This window comes from Anguilla anguilla, chromosome 19, assembly GCF_013347855.1.
Source record: "Anguilla anguilla isolate fAngAng1 chromosome 19, fAngAng1.pri, whole genome shotgun sequence".
Classification (NCBI taxonomy): domain Eukaryota; kingdom Metazoa; phylum Chordata; class Actinopteri; order Anguilliformes; family Anguillidae; genus Anguilla; species Anguilla anguilla.
In genome coordinates, this window is record NC_049219.1 from 10,550,935 (window position 1) to 10,566,627 (window position 15,693).

At 47.4% G+C, this 15,693-nt stretch overlaps 1 protein-coding gene across 1 annotated transcript in view; it reads left to right on the forward strand.

The window, feature by feature from the left end:
- The first annotated feature begins 2,790 nt into the window (after nucleotides 1-2,790).
- The window catches only part of LOC118218685 (calcium-activated potassium channel subunit beta-4-like), a 28,584-nt gene continuing 15,681 nt past the window's right edge, over nucleotides 2,791-15,693 (forward strand). Inside the window, exon 1 of the mRNA XM_035401279.1 lies at nucleotides 2,791-4,463. Coding sequence (XP_035257170.1) covers nucleotides 4,128-4,463 — 336 coding nt within the window. The 5' untranslated portion in view covers nucleotides 2,791-4,127. The remainder of the gene's footprint in view (nucleotides 4,464-15,693) is intronic.

A 15,693-nucleotide genomic window follows, 5' to 3' on the forward strand; every position in this document is an offset into this window, starting at 1 on the left:
GGCTGACGTAAGGCTCGTTGAAGACGTATCCGAGGATTTCAGTTTGTAAGGCATGGATTTCCGCTCCCTGGGCACTTCTCTGAGGCCGGCGTCATGGGTAATGTGCAAAACCACGCGTAAAGCATTTTACATTATGAGTAGTTATAGCAGGTATAAATGTGGGCGGGGCTGTCGTCCTTAGCATTGCTTCGTGTCATAGCGGTAATGCAGTGCGCGGTATACCACAGCCATATCTTATTTCTGCCTTGAGTCTAGGTCACTCGGGTGGCAGTCATAGGCTGAACTTGCTACTGTGCCGTTTTACTGTATTTTGGACGTTTTCTAGTCAGTTGCATCGTTGGCCTTCACACAGCTGCATTTCTTTCTCTGTCCACCAGAGGGAGCTCTCTCACCACCTACCTGAATGAAAGCTGGCATTCTTGCGTATGGGCCCCGGACCCTCACGCAAAACAAAACTCATAAACCAGCCCCACTGCCTGCGTGATACCCCCCAGGGGAAAATAACAACTATAGCACGTCTGACCCCCCTGGCAGAGAGCTGGAACCTTCAGCTTATTAAATCTATGGATTTTGCAGAGGCATTCTTTTGGAGGTGAGAATGGGGTCCTTGCTGAATGACTACTTGGGCATTGTCAGAAATGCATGTTGAATTATGGGATAGCCTTGGTCCACCTTTCTGGTGGTCAGTGGAGAAGAATGTGAAATCTGCAGTTGTGGAATTCAAATCATACCATTGTAATTAATCAGTACTATTAATATGAGTGTGTAACTCAATGTAGTAGTAATAACAAGCAAACTAATTGAAGTATCTCAAGGGCCATTTTACATCAGCCTAGAGAACAAAGGAACTTTATGTTGTGAGATACAAGAACTGAGTATGTCATCACCCAGTGGATTTTAAAAAGACTAATACTTGGGTGGGATAAATGATTTATGGTTATTTTTTTCCAATGAGACACAGGTGGTAACCATGAAAGTAAGGTAATAAAAATAATTCTCCCAAGAAATAATATTAAAAGATTAAACGTAGTAGGACGAAAGCAAAAATAAAACATCTGGAGGTCTAATGAGCTTTTCTGACGTAACCGATGACTGTAAAAACACGTGGTTGGTGCAATTAGGCGTGTGGGCTGTCTGCGATCTGAGCGCGTGCTGTGTCGAAGCGATTTAATCCTCTTCTAATTAACAAATTAATGCCTTCAGTCGATGCCGGCTCGCGCACGCTCTGGCCCCTTCATATTTATTTCATGCTCACTTATTTTTTAATATTTAATTTTCTCCTCATTAGCGCACAATCAATGGAGCCGGAGCTTTCTCAAGAACGGAGCGCAGTGGTCGAGATGGCCGGCCATTTAAAAAAGGAAATAAAGAACCCGTTTCTACTTGCGTCAGCTGCACAGTATAAATGCAGCATCCATGTATTCAGTTCAATTACAAAATATTTGTAGTATCTTGTACCTGCATATTCCTAAAGGAAACCTTTGACCAGTCCTTACCAGCAATTGTGTGGGAAATGCTTAACTCGTGAGCTTATCTTTATGACCACATGGACTGGGACAGTACTTATTCCACATGATATATGGTGTATATTTATTTACAGGGGAAATCAAGGGTGAATTTTTCTCTGAAAGTGAATAGTACTCAGGAAGTTAGAACAGAGCGAGTACTATTTTCTGTATACTGAAAACGTCCTTTAAAAGTACTGTTTTGCTGTTTATCACTTAAATTTTTATCGTTTCTTGAATATCTTTATCCTCTGCTTTTTCATGGCAACGGCCTCATCCACGGATTCGAGCTGTCGTCTGGAATCTCTGAATCTACCCATAAAAAAGAAGGCTCATTTGTAGGAGCCTATGATATAGTGATGGTGCCATACTTAATCTTCGCAGCGTTTCTGACATGAGATGGCAAAATAAAACTGGTCCTGACTTAAACCCTCTCCACATAACAACACGTACATTAACGTTAGATGGCAGAACGACCCGGGTTAAGGAAGGTTTTGGTCACTGGAGTGACCGTTTTGTACTTGGTTGCCAGTGTCCTGTAGTCTGCTAGGCTTCTCTCCATCGCTCCCTTCCAAGCGCGGCCCTTCCCCGTTCCCCAGACTTCTGCCGCTGTTTACGCGCGGCTGCGTTTTTAGAACTCAAGGTCTGAGAACTTAGAACTGAAGGATTTTATTTCTGGTGTATATGAACCTTTCTGATTAAAAAAGAGGGGTTAATTTCTGGAATGGGACAGAAAGAAGAGAAGGTCTGTCATGTGCTATAAATTCGACGAGGTCATGTCCCATTACACTTTAGTATTGAGGATTTAATGGTAAGTAGCCCGCGTCTAAGGAATGCGGGGCACAGTGCTAACCTCAGATAATGGGTTATTGGTTTGAATTATGCATAGGGTCCATCCGGACGAACCGCTGCACGGGAATTGCTCGGGAGAGAAATCCGCGCTGGCCAATTCACAATTGAAACGTAAACTCACCATATGTACAGATTTGGTGGTACCAGCTCTTTCAAAACGTTTAAATTGGTGATTTTAAACGGAGATGTCTGTACTCTTTTAAAAGCCTGTGCTCGGAAGAATTAGTCTGACGCACCATATACTACCACACCTGTAGGGGGTCTGCTGATACTTATTTTCACCGTAAATTCAGCAACCAATTTGCGCCCAAGCAGCCATGTGAAGTCAGATAATTGTTATTGGCCAATTAAATGCTGCGTAAGAATGAAAGCCAGCAGACCCTGTGGCTCTCCAAGACCGGGGTTTCGGATCCCCGGCTCACGCCTTTATAGCTAAGCACACTGGCGCGCTTTGAACCGAGCAGCTGTCTTCAATTATGCTGTGGGTTGGTAAATGTCAGCGTTTAAAACCGTTTAAACTAACACAACTAACGAACATTTGCGTTGAGCACGTGGTTTGAATTTCTTACGTAACGGCCCCATTAAAGACGCACGTTCTTGTAATCATCCTTGGCTGTTGCGCGGAGTTGATATTCACATTTACGACGTTACACGTGCATGGCCGCGTTTTGGAAGCTAAAACGAAGCAACCCGAAAGCTGCAGAAGTGCAGAATGAATAAGCATCTCTTCCAAAGCCAGCAGAGGAATGTAGGACAGTAGCCCGAACGCTGATCATAGCCAATGTGGCCCGAATCTCCGGAGGGGGCCCTTTGATACGGGATCTGAGAGCAAGGGCGTATCATTAGAACGCAATTGAAGTCATACAAAAACCAATTCCGCGCACGACAGATGCAGGCAGGCTTGTTCAGACGCGTGCAGGTCGCGCGCAGCAGTACTCGAAAGGACATCTGTTGAATGGATTTCCGTAATGCGCGCAGTATATGATTGCTTTTTGATTCTGAAATGTAGGCTACGCCGTGTAGCTACCACACGCAATTGTAGACGTGTCATATCAACAAGCCAGCATTACAAATTTTGATTGCTCGACGCCTTCCAAATGATTAGCGGTGGCATACTACGGCCCATCTACCAGAAAACGGTTAATAATAATAATAATAATAATAATAATAATAATAATAATAATAATAACGCATCCATTCATCTGTGCAGCGTTCATTTCAGAAATCGATTCCTCTTGTGCATAGACTCTTTAACTTTTTAATAGCATCTCGTTTCCACGCGGAGCCTGCTAGCACATCGGCGTGGTTGTCGGAGAACAGTCTCCGCCAGCGGCAGGCTTTCAGCGGTGATGGACGTAGCGACCGATACGCATCAGCTGATGGCCAGGCAAGAGCCGTATTTAGGCTATTCAGAACTGTGTGCTATTTACGCATAAGAAGCTTACCTAATCCCAGATGCAACATGCAGCCTTTCAACAAAGTCTAAATCTGGATGTACTGCTGAGATAGATAGAAATCAGAAGTCACGCGCGTAATAATAATAGTGGGGAGGGCTGCAAAACCGCCGCTTTTGACAAGTTCCACATGACACGGGGTTGCGATACATCACAAGCGAAAGGAAGCACGGAGTTCGCATGAGTTGAGGGGGACGGACGGTCGGTCGAAGAGACGACTTCTGTGTGGCGGGAGCACAGCGGCGGGGGTCGCGAGAAGGACCCCCCTCTCTTTCACGTTCAGGCTGCCGACGCTCTTTGCCGCTGCGCGGACTTGATGGCGAAGATCAGGGTATCATATGAGTACTCGGAGGCGGAGGATAAAAGCATCAGGCTCGGTCTGTTCCTCATCGTGTGCGGCATACTGTCCCTCTTCATCCTCTGCTTCTGCTGGTTGAACCCCACCCTCCAGAACATGCAGAGCAAGCCGGCGAACTGCACCGTGATCTCCGTGCGTCGCGTGGACGAGATGTTTGAGTGCGTCTTCACCTGCGGGGCGGACTGCAAGGGCACTTCGCTGTACCCATGCCTGCAAGTGTTTGTCAATAACTCGGAGTCGAACTCCATAGCTCTCCTGCACTACGATGAACAGCAACTGGTGCTGAACCCCAAGGTATGTTACTCTGTAGTTGCAATGCACGCGCGTGATTGTTCAAGCAAATTCGTTCCAGACAGCGCACGGTGGTCGAAACTGGTAAGAAGTGATATGCACGCAACATTGAACACTTTTGACATTTTAAAAACTACGAAATGGTACAAATACTTTGAACAAACCAGGTAAGTACATCCATGCAACGGGAGGTATTGAATTGTGCTTTGTCTCGTCGTTCTGTGTGATCATTAACTGCAAAAAACAAAATATTGTGAGTACAGTTAAAATATGACCCAAATAGTCATAAAATTGTGGCTGTGCTGTTTAAGAAATATGCTAATGTGTTTGTGACTAAATATTTGTGCAATATTGTTGTGTCCTTTTCTTTGGTTTCAGCACTGCCAAATCCAAGACGTTTACATTACGTTGCAGAGTATATTTACTTTTTGAATTTACTAATGTCTGCTTAATTTAGGAAATAAATACAACACAGCTGTAAAGGGGCCTTATGAGTATTTTCAGGTGTTTCAGAGCTGATATCATAGGCGAGAATGCCTGGTTTTCATAGTGGGGATTTCTGTTTCATGTGCCAAGCAACCCTATAAAAAAAACAAACAAAAAACGTCATGTTTTGTGAATGAAGTGTCAGGAATAGAGTCGATGATAACGCTGCAGATTTCCGAAGCCTATTAGATGCAACGTTATTCATCACCACGGAAGCGGCTATTGAAGTCTGTCGTTGTGCTTGGGGCGCGCTGCACGTGTGCTCTTAGTCTTGAGTCTTGTATCATTGACGCAATAACTTCTTGCTTGTAAATCTAAGAGACTTTATTCATTATATCGTTATTTTATACTGTAACAAACGTGTCCGTCACCCCCCCCCCCCCCCCCCCCCCCCTTTCTCTGTCTGTCACATCCAAGCCAGATATGGATTGTTGTTGATAGGTTGAGTTCGTTTTCCCCAGTGGACAGAAAATAGCATCTGCTCTTCCCCGCAGAAATAAATAACGGGTCTCACCTCAAATCAGCTGCAGATGCTCCTCGGCACCATGGCAACGCAACGCTATCCAATCTTTGACGCCGTTCTCTATTTTTACCTGGCTTCTATGGCAACATTCTGGAGGACACTGTTGAACGCGGACCGTTTCTTTTTATAAAAATGCGCTTTGAAATGTGGGGAGAAGCGCTGTTGATCTTTATAACGGCTGTTTCATGTTATCTTTGACTTCGTAGTGTAATCGATGGTGGTGGTAGTAGTAATTGTAAGTGGTATTTTGACTGTTGACTGCCTCAGGGATACAGTTGGACTGTGGGCAGGTGGATTCAAACCACTTGTTTACCAGGTCAGAATTCTGCTTCTGTAGCTGATGAGCAAATGTCAGAAGTCCCAGATCACCTGGCATTGTTCCAATATACAAATAAAACTAAAAACACTCTGACCTCACTAACTCAATGTAAATATATAATTAGCAGCGCAGACTGAAGGTAGAGTGTCTCAATAATGTTGCCAAAAAGGAAAATTCTTTCCAAGAATAGACTCTCCCAGGTGTTCAAGTAAGATTCCGAAACCAGGGTTTCAGTAAAGCACTGAAATGGTCCAGACAGTATAATATACTTATGTCTGGAGACAGAGAACTCTTTTTAGAAGTAAGAGAAAGGCTCAAGTCACTGCCAGTACTGACTACCCACTTAAAATAATGAACTACCCGACGGTAACAGTGATCGACTTGGCCGTGGTCAGACTGGGGGAGCTTCAGACACCCAGGTGCCACGGTCAATACTGCAAATTACCCAGCACAGGATATCTCATTACCAGCATTCACAGCTCTCTACCGCAGCTCAGGGGTCAGGGCGGATGATTTCTGGACTTCCTGCCGACTTCTCTTCGGAAAGTACACGTTATAATTTAGCCCGTTTGTTCTGGTGTTTTGTTTTTTTTCCCCGTGCATTTCTTATGTAGATTACGTATGACGGCCGAAAGGCTGTTCCTGTGCGACCGTGCGAAGCGTTTCACTGCGGGCTGAGCTATGAGCCGTGAGGGGCGTCGGTCGATACAGCGAATGAGCTCATTGGAAGTGTCGCTAATAGCATAGGCACCAGGCCGCCAGGGACGGGTCACCTCCCCCGTGGGTCGCTCGAGCCAGACTGTAGATGTGAAATGACGGGTATCTTTGATCAGTTCTTTTCTCCCCGCCCCCCCCCCCCCCCCCGAGCCTTATGATATTACCTATGATTGGATTCTGAGTGCATTACTGTTGGTTTATTTAGCTCACGGCCTGGTCTGTGATCAGAGGGGGCGGCTTTATCCTTCATACGAACGCAGCCGGCCGCTGACCGAAGGAGGCTATTTTCCGTTTCTGTTGTTGTTTTAGGCCGGCGATCTCACGGTCACAAGTTCAGCCGTTTAAAACCAACCTGTCTGCTGTCTGCTGGGACTGCTGAAGACTCGAAGCTGGCCCCCATCCATCGAGTGGCGTTCCCCATCCAGGATTAGTCTGATTTTGCAGCTAAACTGACAATTATTCGAATTGGCGGTGTCGTTGAAAATTTTTTTTCTTGCTAGTACACCCTGACTGGGCTTTGGGTGGGTGGGCGGGCGGGGTGGGGGGTCTAATGAGGACAGGCCTGTCCCCCGGTATGCCAGCTGCCCCCCCCCCCCCCCCCACCAATGCCCCCCCATGCAGGGAATTAAGTGCACGCTCCTCCGGGGGAAGCGTGACCTTTTGCAGCGACAGGTAATGAAAGAGCAGAGGCTCCTGGGAGATGTGGCGCTAATGGCCGCTCGGAGCTCCTGACTAATGAGACGAGGAGCAGCGGCAAGCCGTGACTTCATCGTCCCGCTGATCGGTGGTCGTCTTTCCCCCCCCCCTCCACTTGTCTAATTCTCTTTTCTCTCTCTGGCCGTCTTTGCCATTAAAATAGCTTTGGTCGCAAAGCTGAAACCCAGAACAGATTAGGACTCCACACAGTTTCTCTCTCTGCTCCCTGTTTCATCACCGATGGCGGAATTGCGTGGAGTCTTTAATCCGCCTGGGGTTCGAGCCGAAGTTATTTTAACAGTCGCTGTTTAAGTATTAGGCATTTCCTTTCCGGTGTGTAATTTTGTGAGGTTTTAGTATTTCCTGTTTCTCTCCTGTTTGTGAAGGTCTTTTTTCGCACCGTGGTTTTGGGGCCTCCCGCGTGGCCCCAGCTCGAGGAGGCCCCCGGTTCGGCCCGTAAACGAGATTTCGGTTTCGCCGTGTCCAGACGGTGGCCTACATTTGCCCGCACGCTTGTCTCACCGCGGGCGCGTTCCTCCATTCACCAAAAAAAAAAAGCAGCAGCGCCGCCCCTCCCCTCCCCTCTCCCGTCCTCGCTCCGCTCGTCGCCATGGCGATCGGGAAAAACGGAACAAAGCCGGTTTGATTGAGCGGCTCGGTCGCGGAGCACGGCGCAGGCCGCCGAGATCTATTTATATAGCGGCGAGGTTTTCGGTGAGGAAGAGCCTCTCTCTCTCTCTCTCTCTCTCTCTCTCTCTCTCTCTGTGTCTCTCTCTCTCTGTCTCTCTCTCTCTCTCTCTCTCTCTCTCTCTCTGTTTCTCTCTCTGTCTCTCTGTCTCTCTCTCTCTGTCTCTCTCTCTCTCTGTCTCTCTGTCTCTCTCTCTCTCTCTCTCTCTCTCTCTGTCTCTCTGTGTCTCTCTCTCTCTCTCTCTCTCTCTCTCTCTCTCTCTCTCGCGCCTGTCTTTTCAGCGGGGCTGGCCGCTCTTTTATCGGGGAAGTTTGTGGCCTTGTGCTCGCCGGACTCTGTCCGCTTAAAGCTGGGGGAATGATGGGAGATCTTAAACTAATTTGGGCGAGAAGCGTCTGGAGCAGGGCTGTCAAACTCAAATTCCCAGGGGGCCGTAGTGTCTGCAGTTTTTGTTGTAAAAAAAAAAGAAGCAGGAGCTTCACTTCGCGTGTGTCAGAGGAGAGCGTGTGCTGGTCTGTGCCCCCTCCCAAAAACGAGCACACCAATCATGCAGTCATCCCAAAAAGAGGCTGTGTACTACAGTAATGTGTCCGTACGTTCCCGGGGTGTCCTGTTCTGTAAGCGTTTCCGAAAGGGGCAGTGTGTCCTCAGATAGATGCCGCCCACACTCTTTCCTGTTGTTCGCTTCCCGCTGCAGCTAATCGGCGAATTCATCATCTGCCAATAGCGCGAGAGAAAGCGATCTGTGAGGTGCCACTTTAGCGTGCTGATACCTGCTGATTTCCCAGAGAAGTTTTGCTGCTTAATGGCGCATGAAGCGAGCTCTGTGGAGAAGTATGAAGTGCACGCACACACACACGCCCACACACGCACGCACACACACACACACACACACACACACTTTCCCCACAGAGACGGCAGATTTCGGGTGGAGACTCTAGCAGAGGTAATGTAGAGACAAATGATTAATCATTGCTCAGACTTCCATGTCCACCAGGGTATTTGGGATTGATTTAATAACTTCTAAATCCCTCAGCTAAGCTGCTGTTTTGTTCCCTTGCATGCTTCACCGAAACTGTTTCCCAGTGCAGTTTGGTAGGTTGTGGAATAGCTCACATCACACACAGCACGGCACAGTTTTTCTGGCAGTTATAACTCCAAAATTGTGGATTTGTTTTGCTGTCTTGTTATCTGGGTCATATGTAAATTAATTTAGTTTAGTTTTGCTTTTCATTTTCTTGCTTTGTATGGCCTAGGAATGGGAATGGGAATGGGAATGGGAATTGGATCCAGTGCTGGATTGCTCCCAGGTTGCAGTCTTGCCCTGATCCCCATGAATGGAAACAGGTGGACTAGCGTTCGTTGAGTCACTTAGACGGAAGACGGAGTCCGCAGCCAACCCCCTAACTCCAGTCCTGCAAGGCTTAACCTCAGGCCCCGCACAGTATAATTTCCAGTGTTAATTCAACTCTGACAGAGTACATAAGAGTCCGATTGGGCACTGTAAGAGTTAATTTAACACTGACCATTTTTTATTTTAATTTTACGGTGAACCTTTTACTCGGCCCGAGTCTTAATTTACTTAATTTACTTGCATTTTGTTTTTTGCAGCCATTTTCATCATCGTTAGGGGCACTGATTCATTTAATTTCCTTCCGAATGCATTTTACGTCCTCTTGTAATTGGGACAGGAGCTGTATTGTAGCTTAATGGAGGTGCGGGCTGTTGTATTAACTCTGAAGAAGAAGATGCATGCTGTAATTTTTAAGGACAAGGCACTTAAATTACTGCTGAGCTTAGCAGAGTCCTCAATGAAGTGGTAGCTTGTATTCGGGAGCCACTTACCAGTAACTGTCGTTTGTGTAGTCCTTATAGACCTTTACATCTGCATGTTGTCTTGTATTGCTTTTTAGATATTTAATGAATTTCCATCATTCTTTATTAGGGCTTTTTCATTGCCGTAACTATAAAATGTTTTCAGCCCGCTGCTGAGTGTGTCTGTTTAATTATAATAAGCTTATTGTCCTTTTCTTCTGGTTGAGATGCTCAGAACACAGCAGTGGGTGTGTATTAAATTCATGAGAATTTCATGAATATTTTTTTTTTTTTTTGCTGTTAAGAAATCAGCATGTGGTCTGTGTTGATAGGGTGATGAAGTGTTCTTGCCATTTCATTAATAACAAAGATTAATCGCATTCGACAATCTCTGCTGCTTCCATTTTTTAGAATGTGTCGCACTTGTAAGGCTTAATTGAGTATCCGTCAAAGAAAAAAGTTTGTTTAGTTGGCACTGCTTTTGTTTTACTAAGTCTGGCTCTGTTGAAACACCTTGGTGATGACGGTATAGTTAGAACCTAACTAATTGTTTGATAGGCATTGTGTCCTGATATGTTTCTTTTGCGATATGTGCTTGGTGTGTTTATGAACTGGGGAAACTGTAAGCTTGCTCAGTTTAGCACATTATTTCCCTTTCAAAAAATGGTCATATTTGTACCCTATAATTTGATCTTGAAAGTCTCCCATTACAACACACTTGTCCTATGAACTGAACAGAAGACGTCTGAACCATTAACCTTCTCAAGCCAGAGAATGTTCCAACACGGCTGTTTTTTTCTTCTTCTTTTAGTGGTGGGTGGGGGGTGTTCTTTCTATTAAACGATCGCCAGCCGTGACGCTCGCTAAATTGCTATTGAATTACAGTTGCGCTTTTCTCCTGAACATTCGGAACGCCCCTGGAGCTGGAAGCTCGTTCGCCCCCGCGGGCCTCAGTGTGAGTGGTGCCGTCTGCGTGCCTGTCGAATGGATTCGCTGGACGAGTGGAAACGAAGCATTGACTCAACTGCCAGATTTGTCCGTTGACCTCCTTCTAGGTTAACTGACAAACTCTCAGTCAAGTATAGTCCTTGGATTCCATTCCAATACATTTCTGCCAAAATGTTAATCAAAGCAGGTTCCTCACCTGTTTTCTGTTTTTTGTCTCTGCTTGCTGAGTAGGTTGCATCTCTCCATCGCGGTTATTGGAAATGGTGATTTTGTAAAGCTGCCAAATTAGATCTCCGCATCTTTCAAAATTAGCACGACTGCAGTTCACTGCAGATTCACCGAGTCAATCAAATGTTTACCGAGTCGGCGATGACTCATCATGCCCGTTCACCACGGCACATTTAGTTTGTAGTCGACAGCAGCCAATGAAACTCTTTAAATTTAGATTGCCGCATTACAGTACTGAAATGACTTTCGGCAGTTCGGGGATGGTAGCTGCGATGAGGTCACTGACCCTCGGAACTGCGACAGTCAAACCTTGATTGGGAGTCGCGGAAAGCCGAAAATTATTATTTTTAGATCGTGATTAATTATTCTGTTATTTTCAGAGAGGAGGAAAAAAAATGTCTTTGTGCGGACATTCCTGTTGTTCATTAACCGGATTGAATTCCAGCTGCACCGAAGTGAAATGTTTTCAGGTTTGATTCATGCGACCGCAGAAATGTTATAGCTGCTTTAGATTACTCAGGAGCGGGCTGCGTTTCAGAGTAATAGCCACAGTAATGACCCGGCAGGAAGGAGTGCCTGCTTCCAGGGGCTGTCTTTATAGCCCAGGTTTATGAACCCGAAAGCACTCTGACGTTGACTGTGTTTTTCCCCCCCCCCTGCCAGGATGGGGAAAAAAAAAAAAAAATTGACCGCAAATGTTGAAATGCAAAGGTCAAAGTTCGACTCCTGCCAATCTGCTTTTCCACTGAGATGTTGGTGTCCAATTAGCTTCCCCACCCCCCCCCACCCTCCCCCCAGCTCCCACCCAACGGCTCGCCCCTGAGTAACCACAACATTACAGCCCTCTGCTTTATAGAGAATGTGGATGGGTGTGTGCAGCGGTGGGGGGGTGTGCCACACACGCCTATATTAAAGCTTGCCTCTCTGGCACCCCTAATGGAGACTCTTTAAGAGTGCCGGAGTGTGAGACACCAATACTGCATCAGCCAGAACCAGAACCAGAACTCTCACACGCAGAGTTTCCCTAAGCCAGGAGATTTCACTGATTCAGAGCCCTGCTTTTGTTTCCCCGTGAATGGGATGTTTGGCAGAGGATCAGAGGACCACACGCGGAAGGATCAGCGTTCATTTCTCTCGACAAGACCGATAATTCCCGATTGTTCCCCCCGTTAACAACAAGCGAGAAGATAAAAAAAGTTTTAATTCCGGCCTGCTTGGATAGAGGAGGGATAGGTGGTGTGTGTGAGAAGCGGTTAAAAATCGAAAGTGCCTTCCATTAGATGTCGACGCGCTCCCGTGAACGGATCTGGCGGGGCGTAGCTCTGCGGGCGCTTGGCCAAACTGCTTATTTAATGGCAATGGGGCGGGGGGGTTGGGGCGGGGAGGGGGGGTTGGGGAGACAGGATTTATGTTGTTTTCCGAGGGGCCTCTCTTCATCGGGATTGGGTTCGATCTTAGCCGAAGGGCGGCGGCGGCGGCTCGGCGCTCTTCCCCGTCTCCCCCGTTAGCCGCCGCCCTCCGATGCTAAAAGCGCCGCGGTCGCGCCGCGCGGGTCCGCGCCCTTTCCGTGCCGCGAGCGGCGCGCCCCTCTCTCTCTCTCTCTCTCTTTTCGACCGTAGCTCGGCCCTGTGAAGGAAGGAGTGGAAACGGCGCTCGCGGGCCGTGTGTCTAAGAGCCCTTCAGCGGGAGGGCTCCTCATTCATATGCATGTGTGTGTTCTTGGGCTTATTCAGCAGATGGGATGATGGGTAATTTTTTTTCTGCCATGCTAATGACAGTTAAAGTACTTATTTCATCATCCGAACGGTCCTTCGGCCTCGTCGCATTACTCAAGATCGTATTTGAGGTCCTCCTTCGGCCTAAAAGACCGTTAGACTGTGAGTGAGTGCAAAAACTCTGTGATATGACAGAATATATACCATTTATGAATGGCTTTCAGAGAGCGAGAGAGAGAGAGAGAGAGCTCCAAGTTTCATACCAAGTGCTCTACCGAATGCAAAATTATGGCCATGGTGCGTGAAGTAAAAAAGATTATCACTAAGTGATCCTCTAAAGTTTTGAAGGTTGTGTCACCGTGGCACAGATCTGTGAATGGCTTTATTGAGCCCGGAAAAGGTCCTTTTTTCCGGGCCTGTCAGGGTGCAGACTGATGATAATGGCTTTGGCTAAGAGGTGTGGTGAGGTGTTGCATCGCTTTGCAGTCCTACTGGGGGGGGGGAGTGGGGGGGGAGTGGGGGGGCTCACGAAGGGCACTTTCCTACCTGAGCAGTCCTGATCACACGCAGCCGTTCCTGGGGAAGTAGTCTGGACACTAACAGCATGGGCAGTAGCAGAGCTGGGGTCAGTTCATTTTAACTAGATTCAATCTATTCAGGAAGTGAATTCAAGCTCAGGATGGGCTTAGGGTAAGCATTAGAGATTAGACTGAGCTAATTGAAAACACGACCGTCGTCCATTAAGTGTCGATGTTTGCAAAGGACAAAAGTGGCTAATGAACCAGTCTGAGGTCATTTTCTGAAATGGCGCATTTAATGGCCAATTAACTGGATCCTTCAGTCTTGAAACATTCTTGTAAAACTCTCTTGTTTTCCTACTAAACTGAGAGAAGTAATAGTCAATTTAATACAGGGCTCATACGGCAAACACTTAATACCCGTGTTAGCGTTGAATGAACGGATGGTTTGGCTCATGGCCCCTTCTGGGTGATGCGCGAGACGTTAGCATTGACGTTGCGTCGCTGTCGTGTTGCGCGAGGAACATTCCAGAACCCTCCAGGGCTTCGAGTTCCCTCACAGCGGGGGGGATTACGGTGTCACTGCTACCCGCTGGCCGTTTTGCAGGCGATGCTAATGGAGCGAGTTCCCCGAGTAAATGCCACGCGGTTAGGATTGCATTATAAATGATTCCTCTGTCAGGCCGCTCGAGTGCTTCAGGATGCACGGTGCATCAATGTCAGCTGGCTGTAACCATGATACAAAAAAAACCCATCGAACATTTAAAAAATCTGAAATCACTTTTCGGATCAAACTTTGGCCCTCGGGTCCTGAGCTGCCCGAAGATGGATGCTGATTTAATGCACTGGTGGAGTTCCTGCCCTTTATTGTGTTTTTAATGAACCTTGTGGTTGCTCCTGTAGTCCAAAAAGAACTTGTAAATAATTTCTTGACAGTCTTTCCACCTAATTTCCCTTTGTTTTTCTAACAGAAATCAGCAAGTTGGAGGAACCCGTTGTTTCCCGCTCGTGAATGTAATTAGCCTCTCTGTGAAGTCACCCATTTGTCTCCCCCATAACCTCTCAAGAGCTACTATAACTTTCTTTCATAGGGCCACCCAGAATTTCACACAGTCCCCTAAAGTTTGGCTCGACGAAGGCATTCAGCAAGAGCTACTGTATCTTTCTGTTGGAGGGCTGCCTTGAGTTGCGTACAATCCTCTAACTTTTGGTCCGACAAAGGCATTGTACATTGCATATAAAAATTTAAATATAAAAAGCACAGGAGCATTTTACGCCTCTTCTTTGAGAGTCCGTATGATACAACAGTCTATATGATACGTGCTGCAGGAGAGAGCAGGGACGCAGTCCAGTCCTGGAGCCGTGGACTTGCGCCTGTGACCTCCTTCACCAGCCGAGCCAATCAGGAGCCCGCCTGTTGCCACTCGCATAATGAGCCGATGTCAGCTATTGGGCATAAATATTTAAACGGGAGGAATAAATGCCGGGGCCGAGAACCATTAATTAAAAGTAATGATGTTTTAGCCAGCGCGGCCAGAAGAGAACGTGGCATATTTCTGGTTGCGGTTCCGAGCATGTCTAAGTAATTAGCCTGTCACCGGCCCCTTGTTCAAATGACAGGGGTAACCTTTTGTTAATGGAAAACAAATGAAGACTGCGCGGCTTTGTGGCTGATTTGTAAGGGGATTTAGAGACAAGGGGAGAGGCAGCCCGGCTCCAGGCTTACATCGACTGCGTCGTCGGGTCTGAGCGCTCCCAGTTTCCCGAAAAACACACGGAGGTGAGGGAGACTGGAGCAGGCAGATCCATAATGGGGGGTAAAATGGAAATCAATCCGGTGCGTGTTTAGTTTTCCACAAGTCGTGCAATGAGTACAATGAGTTCTAAATGGAAAAAGACGGAGTGGCTGAGCTGAATTGGGTGTACGCAGACTGAATGGTAGGGCCGTGAATAGTGTGTGTGTGTGCGTGTGAGTGTGCGTTTGTGCACGAGTGTGTGTGCGTGCGCGTGCATGCGTGTGTGTACAGTAAGAACGTCTTGCGTGACTGAGACACACCTGAAGCTGTCAACGGTCGACGTGTTTTTTTTGTTTTTTTTTTCGAGAAGCGCGAGCCTCGAGCTGCTCCCGTGTGAAAGAGCGTTTGATGTGATAATTGCACGGGAGCGAAGCGCGCCGCTGGGAATTTTAATAAGCTCGGCCGGACTCCTACGCGGCGAGGAGGGGCGAGGAGGGGCGGGGAGGGGCGGGAGGCGGTGTTTGAGTCAGCCCGCGGGCCTCATTCGCTCCCGCAGCGCGGACCGCTCGACGCGATTGGTGCACGTCTTCACAGGGGCCTCCTCCTCACACGTCCGACACGTCGCCTCGCAGTTTTGTGTCGACGTGTGCACGCGAGCTGACCGCCACAAGGTTCATTGTATTTGGCTGTGCGTTGCAGAGAGCAGTTTCCTTCAGGAAGCTCATCCAGGGTTTAGGCCCACTACCATCCCCTTCGGTTTTGCTTCTTGGCTCTGAAATTTGTGAGCGTGGCCAAACTCACTTGAGTAAATGCGTACTTGTAGTGCTGTGACGGCAAAAAAAAA